Source organism: Centruroides vittatus, unplaced genomic scaffold, assembly GCF_030686945.1.
Source record: "Centruroides vittatus isolate TY-2023 unplaced genomic scaffold, ASM3068694v2 contig_461, whole genome shotgun sequence".
Classification (NCBI taxonomy): Eukaryota; Metazoa; Arthropoda; class Arachnida; order Scorpiones; family Buthidae; genus Centruroides; species Centruroides vittatus.
This window is the reverse complement of record NW_027122257.1, coordinates 364,329-373,610: the sequence shown is the minus strand read 5'-3', so window position 1 is coordinate 373,610 and position 9,282 is coordinate 364,329. Positions and strand designations below refer to the sequence as shown.

The following is a 9,282-nucleotide window of genomic DNA, read 5'->3' as shown; positions in this document are numbered from 1 at the left end:
ATTTATATTCGTGTCTGGACTATATTGACAAGTAACTCTTAAACATAAAACATATTATAATTAATGTCGATCCGAACAAAGACTTATATTAGCTTACCGAAAAGAATTATATGATTTAATATCATTAATTTTTACGGTACCATCTAGCAGTGCGTTTGTTGAGCGCAGTTTTTCGATCACGGAGCGAATTCATACATTGGCCAGGAACACTCGGTCGGAGGAAAAATTGTCGTCGCTAGCGTTGCTTTCGATAGAAAAAGTGCTTTTAAATACGTTGATGGAGTCGACGACCAGCGACTTTTATGATAAAGTAATTAACGACTTTGCGGAAAAAATCGCCGAATAGAATTAGTTTATAAAAAATTAAAAAAAACCAAGTTTTTCTATCATTGTTTGTATCGTATCAATTTGTATTTTGTATGCATTATTTGTATTTTAGAACTAAAATGCATAAATTGTTTATTTTTGTCATTTCCAGTATTTGTTTAAAACTTTTATGGAAATGTCATGTACCGGACAGGTCTGACCCGTCACGAAAGACGCGAAAAAACGGTTAATTTAGAGAAAAATTTATTAGTTTAAAAAAAATAGGTAAAAGTCGTTTGTAGTCGGACACCCATTGTTTATATCAAACTGCCAGGCAGAAACCATAAATCGTGGAAGGAAGTCGTCCTATGATCGGTGGAAGATCGAATTCGTCTTCGATTTTGACTTTTCTCGCGCTCCAGGTAAGAGTCTCGTTACGTTTAGTAACCACTAACCAGGGACCAATCACTCGGGAAGCGTGATTGAGGAAGAAAGACCAATCAAAATGGATGAAAGAAAGAACGGAGATTGATATAATCTTCGACAATCGAGGACACCTGGCACTCGGTTAACGTTCCGAATAACCAAAACGCCGTGTGTCAACGCGCAAAAAAAGAAAAAGGAAAAAAAAAAACAATTTCTCGTCTATTGTGCCAACCTGTAACCCGTGCCACTTCGGACTTAGACCGTGTCCCCGACTCCAACGGACGAGGTCTCCCCGTGCCTTACAGACTCGTCAACGCCACTGTCCCGGGGCCACCTTCGATCGACCATCGAAGAACCACATCGACGCTCCGGACGTCCGAACGGCTGATTGTCCTAAAGCAAACTATTCTGTACATAGTGTATGTTTATTTTATGTTAAAATAAACGGTTTCTGTCAGATACTTGTCGTCTTTGTCTCTACAGTCACCACCCATGTACGAATGGACCCTAGACCATTACTGACGCGCAATTAACTGATTGCCCCTGGAAGTCGGCTTCTTACAGAAACACAGCTTCCCTATCATCAAATGTCACGGCACGCCACTGTATCTAACCCCTATGTATAGTATACAGGCATGGCGTACCGCCACTTTTGGAATCCATTTCTCTCATTTTTTTTTAATACTATAACTCTAACACGAAATTGAATCCAAAACAATTGATGTGCGTGATGTAAATTTGCGTAGTAAAAGTTAAAATAAAACTCATAAAAAATAATTTAGACGGACTATATATTTTTAACATCAGATTTATCTTTCTATATTCTTTAAATGTTATTTCTGTAGTCATACATTTGGTTCATTAGCCGTTGTATAATCAAGTAAACATTTGAATCATTGTATATACAGTCGATTCATTCATTCTACATTACAATGAAATATGACAGCGCAAAAAAACTCAATATAACGGCAAGTACATTTGTGAGCCTTTGATGATAGCCGTTTCAATCTTATAACCATTGATGATAGCCTGCTTATCTTATCACAACGTGTCTATGATCTTAAAAAAACTATTTACTTTTTATAAACAAATTCAAATTTATATTTAAAAAAAATAAATTATGCATGTATGAAATAAATAATATAAAATTGATTTTCATTTTAATTTCCTAATTAAAAAAGTGCAATTTAATTTTAATATTTAGGTAAGCGAATTAAACTCTTACGTAATTATAATTTTTTTCCACGAAGCGACATCTGGAGTTGACTTTTTTGTTTTTAAAATTTTTAAAATTAGAGAAGAAATGGATTACATTTGTTTTGAAATTGACGAATTTCGTATTTTTTTGACACGGGAATTTGTCATGTGGCGATTTTAATATAATTTCACGAGAAAATAAGTTAACGTCAAAGATGCTTAATGACTTGCCCTTTGAGATTCTTCTCGATATCTTCACTTATTTGGATTATAAAGATCTGATTTGGTGAGAATTTATTAACTAGAATATGTTATTTACGAAGTTCAATTAATTAAATGCAATTAAAATTATTTCTATTATTCTTACTGTTAATGCTCCATATGGATGCATTGTTTTGTTTACATACATTGCAGACCCTCCCAGACCATGTTTATGTAAACAAGTAGTAATGATTTTCAAGGATTTAAATTAGCTTTCCAAAAATCTTTGAAAAACTAGGTTAAAAAACAAGTCTATATGTTGTTTCTTTATTAACAAGATAGATTCCTCTTTCAGTATTGTATAAATTCTGTAAAGAATATTCCTTTCATTACTGATTTCTTGATTAATGAAGTGTCATTTATGCTGGTTATTGACTATTGTGTGTATTATATATGATGTTATATAAGAAAAATAGGTTAATGTTACCTATGGTTCCAAAATGGCAGCTCGTCTGATTCCAGCAAATAGAAGAAAGGAAACAGCAGGGACGCACGTTCTAACCTAACCTAACCTAACTATTCTAATAAATTACCATAATTATTACCAACAAAATTATTAGAATAGGTTAGGTTAGAACGTGCGTCCCCGCTGTTTCCTTTCTTCTATTTGCTGGAATCAGACGAGCTGCCATTTTGGAACCATAGGTAACATTAAATTATGCTTATTTGTACTTATTTTATAATACACATTTCTTTTTAATATAATTTTTAATTAAACATGCAAGTAAATGTAATCACCTTTCATTTTAATTAATGTAACATAAAAAAAATCGGGTGTACTATAGATTACCATCTATGGAATTTCAGGACTTTGATTATATATTTGAACTCAGGAGACCGAGACGAGTTCAATGATACCCTACTTTTGGACCGGAGACGAAAAATAAAAAAGTTATCATACTTTTTAAGTTGTCATACTTTTTTAATGCTCTCATGAAGACGGCATTATAGTTGCTAGTACTGCCATCTTGCAGTAAAGTCTGCAAACCCTGACGTTGGACTACAGTCATCTCCAGTAGGGTTAAACATGCGATACGAGAGCGGAGAGAGCGACACAACTTCTGATCATTGTGCGATTGCCATTTCGGTTAATGTTACTTATGGCAGCGAACATGGCGGCTGTTCCCACTGTTCATGCTCTCGACTGACCTCCCGGAGGGGAGCCGCCGGCAGGCCGCCATGTGCTAAACGTCACTAGTTATTGATTCACGATAGTTCTTAAACAAAGTAAAAAAAAAGGGGGGGGGAAAACGTCTACTAAAGGCAATTTTAACGGCAAGCGACGTGACTCCCGATTGCGATAGCGAGGCTGACTTAGCAGAGAGAGCAACGCAACTCCCTATCATTGTGCGATTGTTGGAAAAAAAGTATGATAACTTTTTTACTTTTTGTCTCCGGTCCAAAAGTAGGGTATCATTGAACTCGTCTCGGTCTCCTGAGTTCAGATATATACCCAAAGACCCAAAATTCCATAGGTGGTAATCTATAGTATCCCCAAAAAATCTGATATTTGTTAAGTTTTCTCTTCAGACTTGTATGTTTATGCTATTGGTTTGCTCTGTTCACTAACAAAGGGTATATTCCAGTATGCATCAATCTTAGTCACAACTGATGCATTGGGGAACAGTTTAATAAGCTTTTACTGTAATGTCTGGAAACCTAACGAGATTGCAGAAGCAGACAGTTCCATATTGACACTTGCAGACTTATTTTGTCAAAATAACTTGGGTTAATACAGATGAATAATAGCAAGGTTACGACCAAAGTTTTCAATGTAAAAACATGAATGTCTGACGTTTATGTTTTTGCATTGAAAACTTAGGCCGCAACCTTGCTAATAAAATGGTGTTAATAACATAACCGTGAAGGAAGTCATATTGCTTTCATCAGAACTCACCATATCCACAACCCAACAAGTGTGATGTGCATCAGTCACTGCATTGGTGCATTGAGTGACTGATACACCGATACATGTCAGTGAACATCAGAATACATTTTAGTACATTATGGTTCACCAATAAACTATTTGATGCATACTGGAGTGTACCCAAAGACTATCTAAAGAAAAAGATTTAAAAAGCTATATAATAATTAAGGAAATGAAAAGCATTAAAAGCGTTTTTGGTTAATAACCTGTGAAAGGTCTCATGAAACATTTGCTGATGTACAGATACCTTTAGAACACATTTCAGAATTTGGACCAAGCATTAAAGAAAATTTTCATTAAAGCATTAAAGAGAATCATATTACCAAAATATGAAAGCATTAAAAAGTAATAAAGCAGTTAAAGCATTCAACAACATATTTATAGGTCAAATGACATTCTAAAGCATTTCTATACTGATCCCAGTACAAAACTCATAAACTAAAAGTTGTTTCTGCTAATGTATGGATTATTTTAAGTATATTGAAAGAGCTACAGGACAGCGAAAAATTGTATCTAAAATTACTGCTTACATGACCAGCAAACATCTGCCTATCTCGTTTTGGAAAAACATGTAGCAGTTAAACCCAAATCATCATTGCCTAGTAAATGGATTTTCTTTGCCACAGAACTGCAGTATTTTCCAAAAAACCAGTTCCAGCAAGTGTGAAGTTGCTGGCTATAAAACATTTATGAAAAACTGAGAGAAACCCTGTATTCCTGATTTACTAGCCTTCTAGAGAAACTCAAGCAGGGATATGGCATTACTCAGTAAATTGGTACTGAAGGTGCTATCTTTTCCTGCTTTCAGTGCAGATGTTGAAAGAAGTTTTTCTGTTTTTAACAGAATTTTTGTGCCTTAAAGATCTAATATGACAGAGAATAACTTAAATATTCACGTTCAGCTAGCTTTAAACAGACAAGCAGAAGTAAAAGATTGACTAGCATATCTTATTGTACCTTTCAGTTGATATTTGATTAAAAAGTATCATTTTCCAAGTATTTAGAAAATTTGTTTATTCTTGCTAGAAAAAAGCATTTTATGAATGACCTTAATAATAATAATTAGTAAAGAGAAATCATAAATTATGAAATTTATAGTTATGACATTAAAATCAAAATATTAGTTAAGCAATGTTAAACTACCGTATTTACTCTCATATAAGATGACCTCGCATATAGGATAAGGTGTGACTTTAAAGATCAAAATAAAGAAAATTAGATTTATTAATACAATTCTGATTTAATTTAATTTAAACAAAAAAATATCAGATGCATATAAATGCACACATTGTTTGGCAAAAATTACTGGCATTTTAAACTTTAAGGAAAAATCTTCTAAAATTGACAACAAAATTTGTTCATGTAAAGCTGGACAATTGGGAACTTTTTTTTGCCAATTCTTAACAGTCGAATCTACTCTCTGTCGATTACACTTATGAGTTTCTCTGAATTCTGATTTCCGAATAATCATCTGTTTTCACATAGGAATGGATTAAAAATTATATCGCGCTCCCGTGTAATTTTGGAATTTCAATTTGGAATTCAATTCAAAAACTTTGCTTTTTTTATTGCTATTCATCTTTACTCTTGACAATACACAAGAACAAATGACCCCATATAAAATAGTTTTGTTTTTAAACACCAGAGAGTGAGCATCTGGTAAAAGATGCAAATACACTGTTCACAAAAATTATTGCAAAAATGCAATGAGTCCTTTGCTTGCACGTATAAGATGACCTAAGTTTTTGAAGCAGTGAAAAATGCATAAAAACCTTGTCTTATATGCAAGTAAATATGGTATTTAATCTCATTTAATCTTATTAAGAATTTAGAGGCTACTAATAATTTCTAAATTCAATGCATATTAAAGGAGGTTTTTAAATTATATTTTTATCTAGAAATGCTTATTAAAAATACAAATGTGCAAATATTTGTATTTTCCATATAATTTACTTTTTGAAAAAACTGTTTAGCTGCTTAACTGGTGTGGAGGGAAAGGAGTCCTACCTGGATTCCTGTTGATGAAGTCTGGGATTTGGGTTTAAAATAGTCGGCATTGCTGGGATCACCTAGTCTAGATTACTACATCGTGGAGGTCATGTCCGACTCACCAGTAAGGAGGCCACTAAGGTGTACCTCTTGAGAAAGAAATCGGTTATGTCGATCAATCTGATTACATTTACAAATAGTGTTGTTGTCATGTGGAATGAATGATTCCAGGACAGATGACTGAGTCCAAGTTTATTTTACAGAACTGTATACAAGAGTTACAATTACATCGACTATGGAAACAGTGGTCGGAATGTGCAGTGAGGTGAGCGACCGGACAGAAGCATGTCTACCTAAAATGTGGTGTTAGCTGCGGTCTGATGTCACATAGGTTGGGGACAGTGGTCAAACGCCATGTTGCCAACTGCCAAAATCTAATCTTTCATATAACTTTTATTTGAGTTTATTCCATATTCTACTCTGTAAATGTAATATTGTCGTCTTCCTCCACGATTTTTTCACTACTGAAAATTTGCATATTTGTGTTAAACTAATATAAAATAGTACGACATTTGATTGCTATTAACCCTGATTAACACTCTTAGTGAATATTACAAATTTAATATAGAGTTTGTATACTTTTAACATAATTATTAACTAAATTTTATTAATATTTATTAAAAAACACTCCAAAAGTTCCCTTGTTAGTTGATCCAATAAAAGCAACTTGTACTTTTATATTTTGGTAAAATTTAATTTCAATCAATAAGTCAATGAATGAATTATGAAAATATTTTAGTTTCAGCAATTCTTTCAAATTAATCTACATCAGAGAATTTTAAAAATTTTACGAACTTAAAATTGCTGTATATGGATGTACCCATGGCTGTTAAGAAATACAGGTATACCTCACCTTACATCAGTAATTGGTTCCAAGAGAGGCAACGTAAGTCGAAAAACGATGTAAGTTGAATTTACTTGTCACTAGGCTAAACCACAAATAACCATTCCCAGTTCTGTATTTTATTTATAAATGCATTTTTAATAATATATGGTTAATAAGAATCTATTTTAAGCTTACAAACAAATAAATTTTAGTTTTTAATATAGTACAGAAAAAAGTAATCTAAATTTACGAATACTTGTACAGTATGCACAGTACATACTTGTAAATATACATGTTTACAATTTGGTGATGTTTACAGTACATCACGGACTCTTTTTATTTGTGAATGTGGTTTCTCTAAGACATTATAAAATAAGATGATTTTTTAAGGTTAAATAACAAATACAGATATTAAAATTATTTTGCAATAGTAGAAAATAAACTAATTTATGTTAAATTTACCAATATCAAGTAGTGCTGACAAATGGTAGATATTGGAACTACCATGGAAAATGCCAATAATGAGCACTTAAAGACCGCTAAATAAGACAACACAGAAACACAGATATTTTCATGTTTTGTTCTCTAGGATTTATGATGATTATATAACCATTTACTGTAAATGTACATATTTTAATATGATTTTATGTTCTTTTAACACTTTTCTAGTGATATTACGACTTCAATATTTGTGGCGAACAGATGTAAAGTCAAATAAAATGACTTAAACTTGATTTTTATTTTTCCATATACTTTTTTGACAAACGACGTATAATCGAGAACAACGTAACTTGAGGCATACCTGTAGATAGGGGCCAGTTCTACACTCTTCTGATTACTTTCTTAATACTCTGCCAAGCTCACTTTCCTACTACATATAGATATACAAGGTAGTTTCAAAATGTTCCTGAAATTATGCTGGGCTAGTCAATTAAAGGCAATGAAAAAGGGAACATGTAATGCATACCTTAGCTAAACATGTCAAGAATAGAGAAATTTGTTCAAACAAATCCATACTCGCTGCAAAAAAACAGTTACCATTCACTGAAGGTCGTATTGTGAGATGTGAAACAGTCTGGTGAAAATGTCTGTGGAAGAACAATGTGCAAATATCAAATTTTGTGTGTTATTAGGGTTATAAATTTTGTGTGTACCTCTGAGACCTTGAAGATGCTTCAGGACACTTATGTTGAATCTGCCTTGAAGCGTTCTAAAGTATGACTGGAAAAAACACATTCATGAGGGATGAGAAAATATTGCTGATGATTTGCAAAGTGGTTGTCTGTTGACATAAACATTTGAGGAGAAAGTGTCAGTTGTACATGAGATTGTGAAGTCAGACAACAGCAGTCAATTGAGCAAATTGACAAAACAGCAGGAATTTCGGTTGGAAGTTGTCATTCCATTCTGCATGATCAATTGAACATGCAGAATGGAATGACAAGTTGCCGTGAGCATTTGTGGCACCAGTGTTTGCCAACACACGGTGCCACAAATGCTCACGGCAGACCTCATACAATTTCTACTTCTTCTCCCATTGAAAGATGCCATCAAGGGACACTACTTTAGGAATGTGGACGAGGTTATACAGAGCATGACATCTGCATGGCAGTTACTGTCATGAGACGGCTTCCGAGAATGCTTTCAGCAGCTGTACTAGTGTTGGAAAAAGTGCGTGGTTGCCAAAGGACAATACTTTGAAGGACACATTACTTGATTTGTCAATTGTACACATACTTTTGAGTAATAACCATTTCTGGAAACTTTTTGAAGTTACTTTTGTCATATTCTTACATTTAAGTAGTCTCGTTTTCAAGTCATAAGTTACAAGTCTCAACTCTTTTACAAAATTCTCGAGTTTCAAGTCTTTACAGAAAAATCTGGATCAAGTTTCGAGTTTTATCTCAACTCATTTCAGTCAAGTTGGAAGTTGAAACTAAAGTCATTTTCTGGAAAAACCTTTAGAATTATTTCACCAACAGATGGTTAGATGAATCATAGAATTAATTAATAATTATTTTAAATCTAGGATGAGTGACCTTGTATTTCACCATTTTAAGATTAGATATGATTAGTGCACTAATCTTGACAAATGTGGCAAACAGTTTGTTCTGTTTTTAGGAACAGGATTTACTAATCTTGTTCATAAAAATCTCAAGATGTACTTATCTTTTGTGAAAATTTATTGGCAAAACCCTTGTTCTTAGTAATTTTGTTTTTAGTCTAATCATTGGCTATACAAATACTCCATTAGTGTCTCTACCACCAAATCTTTCGAAATTTATATTCG

General features: G+C 33.1%; 1 protein-coding gene across 1 annotated transcript in view; it reads left to right on the top strand.

Moving 5' to 3' along the window:
• Positions 1–1,987: 1,987 nt before the first annotated feature.
• LOC136977580 (F-box only protein 3-like) overlaps positions 1,988–9,282 on the top strand; it is a 29,813-nt gene continuing 22,518 nt past the window's right edge. The window contains exon 1 of the mRNA XM_067273098.1: positions 1,988–2,215. Within this exon, the coding sequence (XP_067129199.1) occupies positions 2,145–2,215 (71 nt within the window). The 5' untranslated portion in view covers positions 1,988–2,144. The remainder of the gene's footprint in view (positions 2,216–9,282) is intronic.